The 19,598-nt window shown below is 42.2% G+C and overlaps 1 protein-coding gene and 2 long non-coding RNA genes across 5 annotated transcripts; 1 reads left to right on the top strand and 2 right to left on the bottom strand.

Annotated features, from left to right (window-relative positions):
• Positions 1-693: 693 nt before the first annotated feature.
• On the bottom strand, positions 694-5,352 carry LOC116096228. Its single transcript, XR_004120905.1, has 3 exons — positions 5,317-5,352; positions 2,508-2,671; positions 694-790 (listed from the first exon to the last, which is right to left on the bottom strand). It is a non-coding gene; the product is annotated as an uncharacterized LOC116096228 (long non-coding RNA).
• Positions 4,740-10,088, top strand: Cdkn2b (cyclin dependent kinase inhibitor 2B). 3 transcript variants are annotated; one of them, XM_031377833.1, is made up of 3 exons: positions 4,740-5,134; positions 8,355-8,587; positions 8,661-10,088. In XM_031377833.1, exons 1-3 carry the CDS (start codon positions 5,003-5,005, stop codon positions 8,668-8,670), a joined length of 375 nt encoding a protein of 124 aa, XP_031233693.1. In that variant the 5' UTR covers positions 4,740-5,002; the 3' UTR covers positions 8,671-10,088. The 3 variants fall into 3 exon arrangements, with proteins under 3 accessions (XP_031233693.1, XP_031233692.1, XP_031233694.1); XM_031377832.1 differs by having other exon boundaries at positions 4,743-5,134; positions 8,355-10,088; XM_031377834.1 differs by lacking the exon at positions 4,740-5,134 and adding an exon at positions 5,165-5,489 and having other exon boundaries at positions 8,355-10,088.
• On the bottom strand, positions 8,180-19,428 carry LOC116096227. The gene is made up of 3 exons (XR_004120904.1): positions 18,369-19,428; positions 18,081-18,216; positions 8,180-8,675 (listed from the first exon to the last, which is right to left on the bottom strand). It is a non-coding gene; the product is annotated as an uncharacterized LOC116096227 (long non-coding RNA).
• Between the last annotated feature and the right edge of the window lie 170 nt (positions 19,429-19,598).

Below are 19,598 nucleotides of genomic sequence, written 5' to 3'. Positions count from 1 at the left end.
CTGTAGGTATCCCATATGGGTAGAGAATTCCTGATTTTAATAAATCATTTCTTTGATTACATCTCTCACTACCAATATATTACTTAAGCATGGTCTCTCAAAGACAGACATGTTATGGGGCATTTTGGATATTGATTCATTGCATTTTTTTTTTTGGTTGTAGCAATCATTTTGATTCCACACCACACCTACCCAAAGGTCTATGCTACTAAACTGCTAACAACTCCCTTGTTGATGAAAGTTGTTCATCAACTTTCATGTAGATGAAATTATATATAATCATCCTGAGTTAAGAAACAATTAAGTTTTTCATATAAAGACATGGACCAAGACATATAATGTCCAACCTTGAAGCAAAAATGTTCCACCAACACTCTGCTTGTAGTTTTGAAATATTATTTCCTACTAAAAAGACCCAGTGCTCCTCAGATGAATTGTTCATAGTACAACATGAAATGTGCAAGATAACACTAGAACATACTGTCATACCAAAATTCAAAGATTTTAAGCAAGGCCACTGAGTCATGCAAAAAGAATTCAGGAACCAACTTACGGAGGCCACAAATATAGGGCTTACAGAATCAACAAGAATTCAACAGGGTTGAAGCACACTGTTTAAATCAATAACAACAATCTTCAAATCATCGATCATTTTAGAATATGCAAGAGATAATTCATTATCTCGAAAACTTACAAATGAATGTTAAAACACTTAGTGCCTGTGTTGACCTTCTGGTATGTAGATGACCAGGTAGCAAAGAAGAACATGTCCTCTTAAGAGCTGGTCCCCCTGGAAAATGAAGAAGTAAAGTCTAGAGACCACTATCCCTCAACCCCCTAAAGATATGACAGATTATCAGAGAAGTCAGGGATGGTGATGCATGCCTATAATCCCAGCCCTTAGGAAGCTGAGTCAGGGCAGTAGAAAACTGAAGAGTAACCTGGGATTTACAGCAAGGTCAGACTGAGCAACTTTGTGAGACCTTCTCTTAAAAGTCCAGGACAAAGCTGGGCAATGGTGATGCATGCCTTTAATCCCAGCACTTGGAAAGCAGAGGTAGGAATTTCTGAGTTCGAGGCAAGCCTGGTCTACAGAGTGAGCTCCAGGACAGCCAGGGCTATACAGAGAAACCCTGTCTTGAAAAACCAAAAAAAAAAAAAAAAAAAAAAAAAAAAAAAAAAAAAAAAAAGTTCAGGACAAGAAGTGGGGAGGGGAGAAGCAAAGAACACTGTGATATAAAGGACATAAAATGGGGTGTAGTGTGAATCCTGAAATAAGAATTACCCACTAGAAAGACTAAGCCTCCTTAAAAAGGAGATGGGTTGTATATAATTTGAAACACCCCAGAAATGATTCTGTATTTCTTTCTCTCCTCATTTGGAAATGCTGTACTAGAACACAGAAACAGTAGGTACCTATACTTTATGGTGAGTCTGTTTCTAGTGGCATGAAGTAGCTCATACATATCCTCGATGATTTTCATGATATACAATACTAGAATTGATTGTACAAACTCCCTCCTCCTGATTTCCAAATTTAAAGCCAGTTATCCTCTGGTTTCTCTTTCTCCTTACTTAATGAGTCCTCCACTTGACCAAGGTACAGCTAACACACTTCTGTTGAAACTGTCCTCTACCCTGATTCATCTCTCACTGTGTCTGAGCTACAAACATCAGGTTGTCCTTCATCCTGTCCTTCAGAGGCTCTGAAGCCACACAATTAAGATCCCACCTCCAATGACTAGGGGATAATACAAGTTTCTTATTTCCCTTATTGTTTTGTCTTATCTGTAAAGCTATGATACCAGTGTATGTAGGACCTTTACGGAGGCAGAATGTAATAGAATTTGTAGGGCACTTGGAACAGGAAATAGAATGCTTGTTTGTTTACCTTCTTTCAAATATAGTGAATATTATTCTTTATAGAGATAATATTACATAATACAATAATATCTGGAAAACAAGTTGAGCAGGTTGGGTTTTGTGGGGAAAGCTCATTGAGTTTCTTTATGGGTGTTTCTTGTTATTTTGTTTGTGGTCTTTTAAAACAAGGCCTCACCCTGTAGTCCAGGCTGGCCTTAAACTTGCCACAATCCTCCTGCCACAGCTTCCGGGATGCTGGGATTACAGGCGGTGGCAGGTGGGGAAGGGGACATTAAACCATCAAGGGAGCACTGAATCCCAGAATTGTTTGCTGAGGTTAAGGACCACCCAGACCTGCAGGACGAGTTGTCGCTGTCCTTGGTGCTGGTGACAGCGCTCGCGCGCTTGGCAAACAGTGCCCCTACCCCAAAAGCTTTTCCTTCAACTTGATGAGTTAAGCTCCCATTTCTTCCTCATGGAAAACTCCCAGTCATTCTGCTCATTGGCTTTTCCCCTGCATTACCATGATTTTCTTGTGTTTCCTTCAAAGGAAAACAATTCTTTTGCATTTTCTCATTTATAAACGTTTTATCCCCAGAAACAGGAACTATACAGAAGGTAGCTTAGAAATTTGTGCAAAGTACCTTTTACTTTCCAAGTTTCAGAGAAGTTCAAAGCTCACTGTTAAGTTACGTGAAGCAGCGTGATTGCAGTGAATATTTTAACGATGTCAGCACTTGCTGGAGATGCAGGCCCATAACAGAACAACTGCCTAGTATCCACAAGAGCCTGAGTTCAGTCACAAGTACTAAAAAGGAATAAATTAATTAATTAATTAATTACTTAATTAAAGCAAACTGATAAAGACCCAACATACCCAGTAAATATATCTTTCAGCAAAAATAGCACACTAAAATCTATCATCATATTAAAAGTTAGGATTTAGGACATAGTCAATAGTCAGTGTAGGTATGTTGGACTACATTTAAAATTGCTGGATCCATTAGAAACAAAGGTCCCCACAACATCCTTACAAGTCAGATTACTGGACCTACAGAGATGGTTCAGTGGGTAAAAGTGTTTGTTACGTAAATATGAGGATCTGAGCTCAAATGACAGAATCTACATAGAAGATGGCATTGTCCAAGATGCAGTTGTAACCACAGTGCTGGGGAAAAGGGAGAGCAGAGATAGAACCAGAGGGTCTGGCCACCTGTCTACCTCAAGGTTCAAAGAAAGACCCTATCTCACATGCACACATAATATGCTCTTACACCAAATGCACGCACACACTCACACACACACACACACACACACATACACACATAGCCTTCTAGGCTACATTTAACTGTGAATTAAATTTCAGAGTAGCAAAGTTTTACTGGTAAAAATGTCCTAGAATCTATTTGCTTCCCACCCATCAATATCAACCTGCTGGTTTAGTTCTTCCACTTGCTAGCAAAACACCAACGTCCCTCATGTCAGAAGCTCTGACTTCAACGACCCATTCATTGTTCGTCCTCCACCTCTCATCCTATCTGTGCACACTGGCAACAGTGAATGACTGACTCCCAAGGCAGACGGGGATTGGGGGGGGGGAGACCATAGACAGTTTATAAACATGTTTCACCCAGAAGCAGACTTCTAGTCTCCTGCTGAGGACTAAGAGTAGAGTAGTCATCAGCAAATAGTTCTAAATGGGAAATCTGACACATGTGTACCAGAAGACGTGCTCTGAAGGCTTTGAGTTTTTATCGATAAGACACCTGGCTTCCTTTTAGACCTCCTCCACAAGCACTCTCAACCTGTTTTGTAAATAAGAACTGCCCAGCCATTCTCACAGTATCTCTGGGCCCAGAGTTGTTCGGCAACAGACATACAATGTGTGGCTCTCTTCCTATTTCACTGTAGCAACAGTTGTAACATTTAAAAACTTTAAAGCAGTATGTTCACTCTGTCTCCCCAGGAAGATTCGGGAGCTGTGCAGCACTTGATCTTTACATCTTCAGAGGAAGGTTTAATGACAGGTTCACCCTGTTTAATGACAGGTTCAGCGCCACATCCAAGTTTTATTGTTTCATTATTCTTGCATAAATGCTTTTTATTACACATGATAACTAAAAATCAAATACTTGCTGAGTTGGGTTTAAACTGGTAAGAGGGCAAACTAAGATATACATTACACATGTGGAACTGGATCTTATGGGCTTTGGAAGGGGGCCTGGTTAGTTACATACTGATTGCCTTTGAACTTCTGCATTTCAGGGGCCCTCCTGTCTCAGCCTCCCAAGTAGGTGAGCACACATCCAGAAATCTTAAATTCTTATTATGATCTACTTTTGTGTGTGTGACGTTACCTTTCTCTAAAACATTTTTTTTTTTTTGAACTTCAGAATTACAACCACAGCTCAAGGGGAAGAAATTAAAGACAGGAAAAACAGGATCCTTGGGATGTTTTATTATTCTTCGCTGACTAAATAGGAAGGCATTGTCAAAAGAAAACTGCTCAGTCTGATGCTAGATGTGAAACTCGTTAAATTCAAATACCGCTCGAAAGATGAACTAGCCTAGCAGAACAAATGTTGTCACTTTCAGAAAGTGGAAATTTTTCACCCTAAAGGCTTTCGTTCCGCCAGTCATTGCAAAAGAACGATTAATGTCTCCAAAGCGAAACCTACAGACCTGCGCTAAATAAAGACCTCTGCTCCGCCTACTGAATGCAGAGGCACAACTTTTTCAAAAACATTCAACCGGCCACGGTAAGTTCCAGGCTAGGAAGCTTAATGTTCTGCGCAGGCGTATAAGACCTTCCGACTCTCAGATACGAGCCCCCTCCCCGCCCATTTGCCTCATGACGTTGCGAAATGTGGGCGGGGCTAGACGAGCAGGCGTGGTCTGAGGGGGCGGGGCCGGCGGTGGGGCCGAACGCTGCTGCTCAGTGCGGGCGGGCTCCCCACCCGGCGGCGCTAGTCGGCTGTGCCCGCGGTGCGGTTCCCAGTCGCTAGCAGTGCTCGATCGTTCCCGGGAAGCTCGCCGAAGCTGCTGGATTCTCAAGAGAGGAGGAGCCACTCAGAGACGAGGCTGTAGCAATCTCACGGCCGGCGGAGGACCATTTCTGCCAGGGACCGGGGACAAGGGCATGTTGGGCGGCGGCAGCGACGCGGGCCTGGCCACCGCCGCGGCTCGGGGGCAGGTGGAGACGGTGCGGCAGCTCCTGGAAGCCGGCGCCGATCCCAACGCCGTCAACCGCTTCGGGAGGCGCCCAATCCAGGTAGCGGGGTCCCCAGGCCTTACCGGCAGAGGGCGCACGAGCGCGGTGCCCTCCGCGGCTGCGAGTTGTTAACTGGGCACCACCTGGGCAGCCCGCTGGTGCTGAATGTGTGCGGGCCCGACGGGAGGCAGGCTTTGCAAGAGCAAAAATCCTGAAAAACAAAAAACGATCGAAATACCCACCCCTCTGCGCTAGATTGGCTTTCTCTTCATTTTGCGATGTTGGGTCTGGAACCTAGGGCCCCCGTACATTCTGGGCAAGTGCGCTACCCGTGAGCAACGTCTCCAGCCTCTTTGCAATGGTGGAACAAAAATACCAGTATTTTATTCTGCCATCTGACAGTCATAGAAAGAAGGTATCACTCGGGGAGCAAAGTGGGAAAGGGAGGGTCAGATACAGAGAACGACACGATAAAGATGAGATTACCAGTTACATGGCCTAGATTCAGGGAAATCCACAAAAATGTATGTAGTACGTGGGTCGAGTTCACTATGAACTTGTGAACAATGGTATGAATCCTTTTTATTTTCCTCATAAACCTAATCGCATTCATAGGACCAAGGATTTCCCCAACCCAGCACTTAATTCCTTGTATGCGGGCAGTAACAATGTGTAGTTTTTCACTGTTTAATGCGAACAGGCAAAGCCCTCCCAACAGAACAGTTGGGTCCTTTCGGCAGAACAAAGGGGTTCCTTAAACATTCTATTGATTGTTGAGATACATTTGTTCAGTCTTTATTAATCCTGCTGTGATTAGTATTGATTTATTTCTTGAAGATCTAACATAGTGCTTTTGTACTCTCCTGTCGATTAATATAGTCGCCTTTTTCATTCATCCCACCATCTCTGGGACTATGAAAAATCAGCGTTTTTGTTAATAGCATAGTTTAGAAAAATAAGTACCATTCCTCCTCAGTTTTTACGAAAAAGAGGTATTTAACAAAAGAATATTTTAAAAGTAACAAAAATAATTGTGAGTATAAAAACCTTATAAAAAATTTTATGATTTTTACTAAAAACTTTTAAATCTTTTTGCGGCTGTAAAAATAGCCTTTACCTCCTCGCTAAGAGAAAGAAAAAGGTTGTTGTGTTTCTTGAAGGAAGAAAGGAATGTTTCTAATGTTATGTACTAAAAACTGGCACATGACCACTGCCACTGTGTAACTGTCAAAGCACACAGGCCCACCAGAGCCAGTGACTGTTTACAACAGTTAGATACCAAAACCTGCTTTATGACTAATTTAAAATGTAGAAGCAAATGTTTGCACAGTGTACATACACACAAACAGCTGCAATGGGGATTACATCTTCAAAACATTGTTGTTGGGTTTTCTTAATTATGCATCTTTGTGATTGCAAGTGCCAAACTTTTTATACAGAAAAAAAAATGATATTTGCCATTAAAATTTTTGCACAATATAAATTAATGTTAATTTCATGTTACAGTGTATGTTCACTGTATGTCTAAACTTTCCACCGTATATCATGCTAGGTTAAAATGTTATAAGATGCTAAATAATTTGTTTCCATAATGTTATATAAGCTTGGAATGTGACAACTTTCTCCTGATCTCCTATGTAGTTTGTGAGCACCGACATCCATGACATTGAAGGAGCAAGACCTTTTTTCAAACTGCCTTTGATTGTTTTCTCCTGTAAAGCATTGCTCTAACTTCTAAAAAAAAAAAAAACATTATGTGGTGTTCTCATTTGCTTTCTGTTGCTGTGAGAAACACCACAAGCAAAAGGAGCTTAGAGAGAAAGGGTTTTATTTGGCTTACATTTAATTGCTACAGTGCATTTCCGATGGAAGTTAAGCAGAGATCATGGAGGAACACTGCTTACTGGCTTGCTCAAGGCTCAAATTCAGCCACCTTTCCTCCAGGACCACATGTGGGGCACACACTCAGAATGGATTGGAACCCCCACACATACACATTTTTCAGTAACCAACAAAATTTGCCTAGAGACCAATCTGGTGGAGGCTTTTCTCAGCTGAGGTTCCTCTTCCCAAATTAGTGTGTCAAACTAGCCAGCACATAGGGTTGGTTAGACCTAGAGGGTTAGAGGAAAACAATATAAAACCTTATATATAAAGCCTGGTTTCTGGTGTCCTGCCTGCAAGATATACTAGGGAAAGGCTGGCACAAACTGTGAGAGTAACCGACCAATGATGCCTGACTTGACTAGAGACCCACTCCACAAGATGTAACTGACATTGCTAGAGTGACTAAGATCCAGAGAGTATAGCTCAGCAAACTAGGATAAAACCAAATAGTATTGTTCAAAAAAAAAAATAGCAATAAAATGACTTATAAGGCCATTGTGCTGTACTTAGACATGTCTAGTCTTGCTCAGCCATCATCAGAGAAGCTTCCTCCTACAGCAGATGTGAACAGATACAGAACCCACTGCCAGACAATAAGCAGCTATCGAGAGACCTTGGAACACTCAGGCTTGAGTGGGTATCTCCATCAACTCCCTCCCCTACAGGACTGAGGAACCCTGCAGAAGAGTTCCCTACAGAAGGTAGAAATAGTGTAAGAGCCAGAGGAGATGGGGGATAACAAGAAAACAAGGTCCTCTGAATGATCAAAGCTCATAACAACTCAGAGTCTAAGGCAATGTCTAAGGCGGTCTGCGTCTGCGTGGACCTGCACTGGATCCTCTCTGAATATATTACAGCTCCCACTTTGTTTTTATAAAACTCCCGAGTGTATGAAAGAGTGGGTCTCTTGTGCCCTTTTCTCTTCTGTTTTGTTCAATTCCGATGTATTAGTTTTTGTTTTATCTTATATTTTATGCTATCACTTAGAAGCCTAATTGTTTTCTAACAAGAGACAGAAAGGGAACCGATCCGATGAAAGGGGACATGGGAGGAGCGGGGAGTGGAGGGAGAGGATATCTTAAGCAAAATTTATGTGAGGGAAAAAGTCGATTTTCAGGAAAAGGGTAAAATAAATTAAAAAAAAATGTTCAAATACTAAGCTAATAAATCACTTAACGAAGTCTCTGTTGCCCAACGTTCCATATAAGAAATAAGCCATTTCTCTGCCCTTTTTTATTGCTTCACCCTTGGAGAATAAAATACGTTGAGTTCAGTCTACACTATAGTGGGTGGGGAGTGGATTGTGTAAGCAAGTGAGAAACCAGACAACTGAAGCTGGCAAGCACCTTTGCTGCCCCTGCCTCTGAGGTCTTTCCCTTATTTTTCCCTTCAGGTCATGATGATGGGCAGCGCCCAGGTGGCAGAGTTGCTGCTGCTCCACGGGGCAGAACCCAACTGCGCCGACCCTGCCACCCTTACCAGACCTGTGCATGATGCAGCGCGGGAGGGCTTCCTGGACACGCTAGTGGTGCTCCACCGGGCAGGGGCTCGGCTGGATGTGTGTGACGCCTGGGGACGCCTGCCGGTAGACTTGGCTGAAGAGCAGGGCCACCGTGATATTGCGAGGTATCTGCACGCTGCCACTGGAGATTGATTGCTGGTTCCCTCAGCCTCCTGCATGGACTTTTTTTCTCCCCAGCCCCATCTAGGAAGACTGCAAGCATGAAGAGGATCAGCAGCGCCCAGCCTGACGGCCTTCCAGAACTTGAACCCTACCCAGGATGGAAAAGCCTATCAGAAATAACTTCCTAAGTATTTTCTGCAGCTGGATCTGGCCCTAGATCCTTACCCTGAAGCCACGGGCATCACCAAGGAGACTTAATATTGTATGAAATTTCCAGGGGCCCTCTACCTTTCAGGAAGTGGTTGCAAAAATATAGCGAGTCCGGAATTTGCTTGACTTTTGGATGGGAGGAGTCAGTACCTTCCCCTGTGAACTGAAAATGCAGATGATCCTCAGGCTAGAGGGAAAACCTGGAGAGTGAATGAAACACTGTGGTTTTGAGCACTATTCCGTGTGGGGATTCACCTGCTCTTCAGCAGAGGTGCGGCTGAAGTGCGACTTGTTTTTTGTTGGGTTGGTTTGTTGGTTGATTGGTTGGGTTTTTCCTTCATTCCTTCCTTTTCAAGGCAATGCCGTTCCTCTGTACCTAAAGGTAGCCTCAAGTCAGGCTACCCCTGTCTTAGTCTCCTAAGTGCTGGGCTTTAGCATGCACCCCTAGAAATACTGCTTCTCGTGAAAGTGAAACTAACCCTCGCACACCCCTAGTGACAAAGCACACCTTGCTTTTATCTTCAAGCTGTTTAGTTATTTCTCTGTTCAGTGTTCCTTTATAGTGTCTCAGGGCAACTAATCTAGGTGTCCTGTTACAGAACAGGTCTGCTTATCTAGTCAGTTATCTTGGACTACTAAAAAAGGAGACTGAGTATGAACTTACTGAAATCAAATGACGACTTAAGGGCTGTACTGTTGTCTACTGAACAAATTGTGGATGCACTCTGGGGGGGGGGAGGGTTCCAGTGTGGCTTGGTTCATTTTGCATTAAAACAATTGATACATCGTTGTTTTAATAAAAAATAAACAGTATAGGTGGACTCCAAGATGTGAAAAATTTGGCATTAAAGCATATTTCCAGGCTGGAGAGATGGCTCAGTTCAGTTCCAAGAACTCATATCAAGTGACTCACAACCACCTATAACTCTAGTTTCAAGGATTAAAACCTCTGCCTCTAGAGAAACCTGCATTCTTGATACTTGTGCAAACACACACACACACACACACACACACACACACACAAATTAAAAAAAAAAAAACTAGAGCCTGGAGAGATCTCCATGGTTAAGAGCCTTTGCTGTTCTACAGAGTTCAATTCCCAGCAACCAGAACAGGTCCAGGATCTTATGACCTCCACAGGCACCCATACATAGCATACACTTACATTTTCACACAAATATTTTAAAAGTTCATGTATTTTCATGCATTTACCACAAAATCCCACCTGTTAAAAGACTCAAGTGTTCACTGCTTGTCCTTTGTAATAATAAATTCAGATAATGATTTCAAAATCATTTATTTTTAAAAATCTGCTTTCTTATAGTAAGACATAAGACTTGTGCTTTATGTGTCTGGGTGTTAATCTAGTGAAGATTCATCTAAAATAGAGAAGAGGAACTAGAAAAGCAACTTGAGAGTAGAAAGAGGTTCCTCTGAACTAAATACACAAAACTTCCTTATCAATTCCGTATTCCTCTAATATATTACCAAAAGATGGTGAGTTGTAAAACAGTTTATATCTTTTGGGGAAGGATAGCATATTCATTAATATAGTTTACATTTACACTGGGCATGCTTTAAGACATATTTCTTCCTCCAACACTTAAACTTTCCATTGTGTGCAAAGGTAAGTCAATTGGACCCCCAAGTGTGGGTCTTCTAAAGTTTACAAATGCTGGGTCTTCCTTAGCTTGTGGAACAGGAGACTGGCAAGTCTAGTATGGGGCACACATTCACAGAGTTTTGTAGCCCTGTGCTTTGTGCAGCATCTGAAATGTAGTTGGCCCAATGCTTATAAAGATAATTGTAAATCATTATCCAAGGAGGGGAAGCAAAACTCATGATTGCAAATATCAATGTCTATTCATTGAAAATCAAGTTTAAAGGAATAAGAAGGTTCCTCATGTGTGCAAAAGATAGTCTACCTCTCCCTTTACTGTTTGAATTATAAGTGAGCAGGCATACTCATGTCATACTCATGTTGTGTGCACTTGTAGAGTATAAAATGTTAGGATTCCTAAACACAGTGAAGAATGGCTTAAGCTATTTAGCACATTCCTCACCTCAGGCGCCACTATGCTAAGTGAAAGGTCAGAAGAAGAGATGTCACAAGTCCTTCCACAGACATTAGAAACTCACCAAAGCAGAGGTAGTTCCAAAGGCAGAAGGGTGGGAGGCATGTCACAAAGCTTTACACCAGAAAGTGATTGCTTTTGTCTTTAATTCTAGCAAGTAGTAAGAGTGTGTAGATGTGCTGATTTTAATGTTGCTACAACAGAAAACTCCAGATGCTCTTATCACAATGACTACACTTTTGTGGCCACTGTATCTTCCTGTACCAAATCATTAATGATACGTGGGTAAACAGATATTTTTCTAAAGTGCAAAAAAATAGATCTCCTTTACCTTCTAGGGAGTGGCTCTTCTCACATAAAATCTTGAAAATATAGATTCTGTATTCAACATGCTTTTTACTCCCCAAAGAAACTCAAACTCAAAATTACTAGAGCAAAGCTTTCATCTCTGCCTAGACAGACTGACTCAGTCCTCTGGCAGCTTATAGCAAGACACTCCCTCCACTCCTCCTCTTGGCAAGGACTCTGAATCCCCTTTAACTCTTTCCTTCCCAGCCTTTCAGCTAATAAAAACAATGACTTCGTGAAATTCCCAGGCAAATGGATGGAACTAGAAAATATCGTCCTGAGCGAGGTAACCCAATCACAAAACAGCACACATGGTATGCACTCACTGATAAGTAGAAAAAAGCTGGGAATACCCACAATACAACTCACAGACCATGTGAAGCCTGAGAAGGAAGACCAAAGTGTGGATGCTTCAGTTCTTCTTAGAAGGGAGAACAAAATACTCACGGGAGGTAGAGGGAGGGAAGGACCTGGGAAGGAGAGAGGAGGGGAAAGGAAAAGGGGGTGCAGGACCAGTGTGGGAGGAGATGGGAAGTACAGACAGTCAGAAATTGAATGGAGGTGTGAAGCAGTGGGAGGATGGGGAGCTGGGGGTAGCCACTAGAAAGTCCCAGCTTTCCCTTCTAGCCCATCCCACTCTTTTGTGTCAGGGACTGCCCCCACCAGGGAGCTGAGACGTAGGTGGTTGCTTTTCCTTATTCTCCCACCCCTCCATTCCCCACTGCGTAATTCTTATCCAGCAGCCTGTGTGCAGGAGCCCCTCCTCGCATCCCAACAGCACTCCCCAAAGTCTCGATCTTTCGGTAGAACCTAGTGCCCCAGTTCTTTCCCGTTACCCCCTCTCCTACTACCCCACCTCTATTTCTTTGTGTCACTCATCAACACACAGAAAGCAGGATACTCCAAGTCACCGCACTTGCCTAAGATCTCAGAGTGGACAACAGCAGCCAAAGGGAACACTCACCCAACAAGAAAGAGATCTTGGTTTGTATACCAAGAAACACCTCAAACCCAACTCTAGCTGGCTAGATGCACGCAGAAAAGCACATCCAAGATGATATGTCTCCTCCAGAAGCCAGTAACCACTGCAATAGATCCTGAGAAATTCAGTGTAGCTGAAGCATAAGATTAAAGGTCTCAAAATAGCAAGTATGAGTAGTCAAAGACCTTAAGGAGGGTATGAATAAATGCCTTAATGAAGACTGAAAACACAAATGGTTGAATGAAGCAATGAAAATATTTGAAGACACTACAATAGAAATGAAATCACTAAGGAAAATTCAAATTGAAATGAAAAACAAAAACGTCAGCTATTTCTAAGTTGAACAATAAATTATTGCTCACTCCATGAAATGGAACCCAAACCTGACACTGCTAAAGTAGCCAAGAACCTAAAACTACAATTAGTAATGACTTAGTAAAATACCTACTACCATTATTCTGCTAAAGGAACATAGCAATAAAATGACTGCTACGCCTATAGATCAGTGTCTGTCTCTTCCACAGCAGAAAAGCTTCTTGCAATAGATCAGAACTAACAGAGTCTCACAACTGAACAATGTGCAGAGAGTGAGAGACTTTGAAGTACTCAAGCCTAAATGGGATATTTTTATCAAACCTCTTCCTTTAGAGCGCAGGGAGCTGTACGGAAGAGAAGGCAGAAAGCCAGAGGGGGAGCCACTGAGAACATCAAGGAAATTGTCTTCCAGACCCAAGAGGACTGATGTACCTATGATCTCACAGAGACTGTGGCAGCATGCACAAGTTCAAACACTGAAGGAATGAAGTGGACACTGGGTCCCATCCCTAAACACACCGCTTTCTGCAATTGACACCCACTGTCAAAGACTCAGTCTATCAATCACACTTTCAGGACAAGCTCCCTGAGTAGCTGGCCAGCGAATAGAACTCCATGGTATTTCTGTGGGCTCTTTCCTTTTGCTTTGGTTGGCACTGTTTGTTTGTTTCATTTGTCTCTTCTTTGCCTCTTTTGATTGGGGGAGCTGGGAGGTTTTGCTTTTGGTACTTGTTTTTTTGTTTGTTTTTGAGAGACAGAGAACAAAGTTGGACAGGTAGGGAAGTAGACAGACTCTGGTGAATCTTATAAGAAAAATATTCTTGAGCAAAGATATTATGGAGAGCTCATTTTCATTCTGGGCTGTAAGAGTAAAAAATATAATTCTAATTAACACAAATAATCAACAGTACCTAAAATGGAATTTTTAGGAATATATATTATTTAAAATATCTTCAAAGAAAAAAATCACACAGGTGGTATTCTAAACCTCCCATTTGATTTGTAAAATCCCTTAGCTTCTCCTTCATTTCTTTTGGTCCAAAATATTTGAATTTGCTAGTTTGAGGAGACTGACTGTTATTTCATTCCCAATTTAAAGAAATGGACCATTCTCAGTGTCTTAAGTCACCAGTTCAGTAAAGCCAACATACATACATAAAGTGCATTCTCCATTGCTCTTCACAGGGAATTTTTTAAAGTTATATATGAAAGTTAGTAGAGTTTAACTGCCTTCAAAATGAAAGATGAGCTAATTTCCTTTTATATTCTCCCAGAAGGTGGTAACTTTTACAGCATGTTATAAGCTTCACCAAGACCAATCCTTAGTCACTCTAAAAAGGACAAAGCAGTGGGATTAAATAGCCACAAAAGTTACAGGACACATCTGAAGCAGTCATATGAATGGCAGGAGCCAATGTCCCCAAATGTAAGGAGGTCTGTGCATGTGAGCACCTAGCGGCAACCACATTCTGAGGTGCTGGGTACATTCCCATTATTAGCATTAACTATTAATTTATGAAAACTCAAGTTGTTGTTACTTGGTGTCATTTCAGCACTGTTATTGCTATTGGTGATTTGATGGACAGACTAGCATATATTTTTAAAAATAAGATAATTTCAAATTTAGAAATTACTTGAAGAAACAATAGCAATTGAATCTCAATAATTTCAACATATTCTCCCATTCTACTTGCAATCCCTGCAGAGAGAAAGAACCAGGGGGCAGGAAGAAAAGCCAGGCATGTTATTCATTTAACCATGTGGCTTACCTTGTGGCTGGTAAGTCACATGGCTTGAATAAGTATTTCTGTTAGGTATGCATATGGAAACTGTATCAGGTCCTTTCTGCAATCCTATCATCACTAAGGTTCTATGTTTCTTGACTCTCTCCACAGCTGACAGTGATGTATGTATGTGGTTTTGTGAATATTTATTCTGTGGGAATTATAAAGATGCCTTTATAATATTACATATCTGTTCATGGAGAATCCTACCCCTGAACCACCCATGTGCTGCCCTGGTTCACTGAAAAATTAACAGAAAAGTCAGGTAAAAGCTGATACAATGGACAGACTCCTACAATTAATTTTGAAAGTGTTTCTCAATTCATCCTAGTTCAGATTTTTCTGTTGCTTTTTCTATTTTCTCCTGCTACTCAGACCTAGTTTCTTGTAGTAAACTAGGCAGGCAAGTTCAATATAGAAAACAATGTGGGAGTTAGCCATTCTAAGTTAATGTAAGGACACTGAAAATGTCATTTTTGTGTGACCACGTGTCAGGGCTTTCTGATACATGTTGGCGTAAGAATTCAGACAGAAACAAGAAGTTGGAATAGATTCCATATCTTTTCAGAAATCTGTCTCCTTGCTCTTCCCCAAAACTGTGTCTTTCTGGGGAGTTCATTCTCTTCTGCCCCAGTTAGGTAGTACTGAGCTACAGACAGCAGCGCTGGGGCAGGACAGCACCTTCTCAGGACTTGGCAATAGCTGTTGCTGGACTCCCAAGTCAGAGGGCAATGTGAAAGGTTTCTCTATCTTCCTGGGAGATATAGTACTGTCAAAGTTGGTTTTGTTGTTGTTTCTAAGTGAGTTGTAAATAATTTTACTGTGTGCTGTTGCGTATTTTATAACACGTTGAGAAGAGATAGTACAAAAACATTAAGCAGTAACAATGTAGTACACTCACAAACACAAGACAGGTCAATATGGTACCGGCAACACTTTTTGTTGTTGTTGTTGTTGTTGTTGTTGTTTTTCCCCCAAGACTGAGAAGATGTACAGTCAGTGGCTCCCTGCTTCATTGGGGGTTAGGATGTTCTTTCCCTTTTCCTCCTACACAGAGGCGCTGCTCACTGCTTCCCCTGCCCACACACCACCAGTCAGTCAGTCAGTCAGTCAGAAGCTACACTCAAACCTCAAAACTGTCTGACCAGCCCCTATTACTGCCTAGTCTCTGGACAGCCACCTATATTGAGTTACCACAACAAGCCTACTCCAGGATTTGCAGTGGCTTTTAGTCTGTTTAAATCCTAAAGTAAACAGAAAAATGAATGTTGCCTTCTTTCTGGGAAAAAAAATTAAATGATATTCTATTCTACCTCCAAGTACTTAGTATATTTATACCATATTTAGTATATTTAGACCATGATGGTGTTGGCCCCATTAGTTACTGGAAAGCAACAGATATGTATGAATATACATATATATCATATTTTTCATACATGAGCTTTAAGACTAGACTTGTTGATTCAAATTTTATGTAAAATATATAAATATACATAACCATCTAACATGCAATTTCCTATACTTCTGGAAAGCAATTTCAAGACACTGAAAAGGATTCATATTTACTAGTCAGCTATACATTTACTAAATGATAATTGATCTGTGGTGGTTACTATACTGTTGGTAGCAAACTTTGAAACAGTTCAGAAAAGCAGCAAGTATTTAATAAAAATCTGAGACTTTTTAAACTATTCTTAATATCCAAAGGAAACAGTTTACTCAAAAAATGTAAATATCATTCCAGAAACTAACTATATAATATATATAATTATATTATATATGTATATGTTTGTGGGAATGTGTGTAATTGTGAACATGCCTACCCCAACACATTTAAAATACAAGTAGGATCACACTGTCATAGTGCTTACTCCCTCCTGCTACATGAGCTCTTTTGACAGCACCCCCCCCCCCACATAGCACACTGTTGTATTACTTAATCCCTCCTGCTACAAGAGTTCTTTGACAGTCCCCACTGCCCACATAAACAGATGCACTTCCATTTTCACAGCCATGCAGTTTTGTATTTGTGGCTGAGTCTTGGTTTGGTTGATGAGTCATGGTTTTTAGGAAAAAAAAAAATGTCATCAATACATCATATTTCATGTTTATTCCCTTTTCTTTTGCTACTGTATACTATGATAAAGAACTCTTTCTCCACATTTCCATGAACCAGAGAGAAATAATTTGAAGTGGAATTTCTGCAGCAAAAGGAACAGCTTTATCTATATATGTGTGTTTGCTCCCAATTTTTCTTTATACACATACACTTCCCCATGCTTACAGATATGTATGTATATACATACATATTTTTCATATATGAGCTTTAAGACTAGACTTGTTGATTCCAAACTTATGTAAAAAACATAAATGTACATGGGCATTTAACATGCAGTTTCCTATACTTCCATATGCTGTCTATAAGTATAATATGTATGGATATGTATTTTCATATATTTGTGTATTTCTGGATACTGACTTGAATGACAAGAATAAAACACCTGAGTCTAAGGGCACATGTGTGCCTACAACGTCCATACATTGTAAAAGGTTTCTGAAATACCTGCAGTGAGTTGGAATAGCATCCAGGAAGACTGCGTCCTGACAACACTGTCACCCATTTTTCTCCCTGCCACTTACAGCTGCATGCCATTGTCTCTATTTACATTATTTTACTGCTATTTTCTTTTCAGTTATTCTTTGGCCATTTGTATATAACATAATTTCTATTCTTGACAGACCTTTTTGCATCTCAAATCTCCATCTTTGGGGGTAGGGCTTAAAGGCATAAGAAAGGTTTTTCAGCTTTGGGTGGTGTTGTTTTTCCATCTCTGGTGTGAGTGTATGCAAGCTCGTGTGTGAGGGCACAGGTGGGGAGATCAGAGAACAGCCTCTAAGGTTGGCTGTCTTCTGCCTTATTTGCTGCTCTGTATGTCAAGCTAACAGACCCTCAGGAGATTCTCCTGTCTCCACCTACCACCCAGTAGTTGACACTGGGATTGAGTATAGCTACTATGCCCAGGTTGAGCTCTGGGTATTCAAACCTGGGCACTCATGTGAGTATAGGAAGCGCTTTTATCCACCGAGCCATCTCCTCAGCCCTTATTTTGGATGTTTTAAAATAAGGTCTCCCAGGCTGGCTTCAAATTCATATTCTTCCTGCCTTGGCCTCTACAGTACAGGTATTATAAATATATGCCACCATGCCCAGTTATTCACTGGCCTTCTTTTTTAACTGAATAAATTCGAGGAGTGCATGTGTAATCATGTTTCTATGCATAGATGGGTGTGTGAGGGTCCACATGCCTGTATAGAGGTTAAAGGTGAAATCAAATGTCAGTCTCCCCCAGTTTACATACTGAGGCAGAATTTCTCACTTGAACCCAACACACTGATTTGGCCAGTCCAGGTAGCCACCTTGTTCAGGGAATCCCCTTTCTCTACCTCTACAGCAGTGGGATTACAAGGATCTGAATTCAGTCCCTATGCCAGCCCTGTGGTATCTTCTGTTGTAGGGATTTGCATCTGACTCCCTACAATGATGATAAAATCAGTAATGGAAGTTTGTCAGTTATAGAGCTGAGATGCTCCTCAGTGATGGGAGCTTGCCTGGAACTCTAGGTTCTATTTCTAGAGCCCCTCAAAAAAGGACAAGGCTCCCTCTGCCCCTAGAGATGAACATCTTCCTAACACTATGTGGGGAGGAGAGGAATAGTTCCTCTTCTCACTACAGAATGAGTGAGAATGATTCTGTTTGCAAAGTGACTCACAGATAACTCACTTTCAGTTGTCTCTGGTTCTTTGACAACAGAAAGAGACATCACCACCTGGTAATCCACTGATCATCCTGGAGTCTAGCCTGTACATGTGAAGCCAAGCAGTGTTCAAGACTTGAGCTTCTCAATCTATCTTGCCACCTGTAAAAATAAGGACAAAAGTCTCGAATTCAAAGGACAACTCTGAAGATAAAATGGGTGCTTCAAGTTGAAGTAAAAACACATATTCATTATTGGTTCATTATTAACTTTTTGAAGAGCACATAGCCAAAAGTCACTTAGAACTCCAATACCTTCATGATTGTATTTACACGAAGATGAAAATGCACAATTACGTCTCATCCAACAGAGAATAGACATCAGGCAACAGGGGATGGAACTTAAAAGTCCAGATTTTCAAATTTACATTCTTCAAAGAAGAGCTATAGCAGTCCTCTTACTCAAATGGCAGTCCTGGGAAGTGGGAAACTGCCTCATGCCCAGATATCTGGAGGAGTGGTAGCTTTTGGAAGAGGGAGAAATTTCCAGGTAGGGTAGCCAGAAGTCCCAGGACCAACCATGGTATTTGGGAAATTCAAATTCTCTGTGAAGCTAGCCCAAGGTAAGCACTGGTGTGGGTTTTGCTTTAACCCTATACTGACATCCAGGGGGTCCTTCCAAGAGCCCCTCGAAACTCATTTTATCCATTCTTCTGTCCTAGATTTTGAAAGGTTTTACTACAAAGTCACACACTAGGGGGAAAGACAGCAGCTGGCCCTGCCCTGCCCTCTCAGTTACAGCAAGCCTTTGCTGGGTTAGTTTGGTTATTCCCAGATCTCGCCATCCTCCTGTGTCTAGTATTGGCATTAGGAGTCCGCCCTATAAGACTCTCTAGAAGATCCTGCCAGCTGTCACCCTACTGTGGATTGCTACTTTACTGCAGCCAGACGACTAGGCCCGAGCTCTTAAAAGAGAAGCCACCAAGTCTCAGGGCTGCAAATCCAGGCTCCAAAAGCTAGCCTGGGTCCCATGTCATCTTGCACAGCTGGGCCACCCAGATCAGCTAGGCTGTCCCGCTGGTGAACTCGGAACAGGTCCAGACGGATGGCCCTTGGTTCCGTGAGCCCTGGACCCCGGGGTAGGCCTGCAAGAGGGATCCTGGGCTTGACTTCCCGCTTTCTCAAGCTCTGAGCTCCGGACCCACGCGGAGCTAGGATTGACCAAGAGCGCTCCTTCTGTCCGGGGCCGGCGGCCCGATCAACTCCGCCCTCGGTTCAACCGCTCCTTTTCCTCCTTCCCCCACTTTTCCTGTTTCGCGGGGGCCTCGGTGGAGACGGGGTGGGAGGCGAGGAGGCAGCGGGGAAGGGGGCAGCCGAGGGGTGGGGGGGGAGGGGACCGGAGAGGGAGGCGACGCGGGGCGGGGAAAGAGGAAGAGCCGGGGATGCTCGCGCTTAAAACCGAAAATAAACAACGTCCTCGGGCTGCGGCCTCGTGTCTGCCCGACCGCGCGGGGACTTGGCCGGGCCACACTTACCGGTCCGCAG

This window comes from Mastomys coucha, unplaced genomic scaffold, assembly GCF_008632895.1.
Source record: "Mastomys coucha isolate ucsf_1 unplaced genomic scaffold, UCSF_Mcou_1 pScaffold18, whole genome shotgun sequence".
In the NCBI taxonomy this organism is placed as follows: Eukaryota; Metazoa; Chordata; class Mammalia; order Rodentia; family Muridae; genus Mastomys; species Mastomys coucha.
Note: the sequence above shows the minus strand (reverse complement) of the source record. Positions and strands in the feature narration are given on the sequence as shown.

What these genes read in the sequence shown, in the direction of transcription:
- Cdkn2b (XM_031377832.1), top strand. Translation starts at nt 5,003, where the DNA reads ATGTTGGGCGGCGGCAGCGACGCGGGCCTGGCCACCGCCGCGGCTCGG. An exon ending in TCGGGAGGCGCCCAATCCAG is followed by an intron (nt 5,135 to 8,354) that starts GTAGCGGGGTCC and finishes TTTTCCCTTCAG; the next exon opens with GTCATGATGATGGGCAGCGC.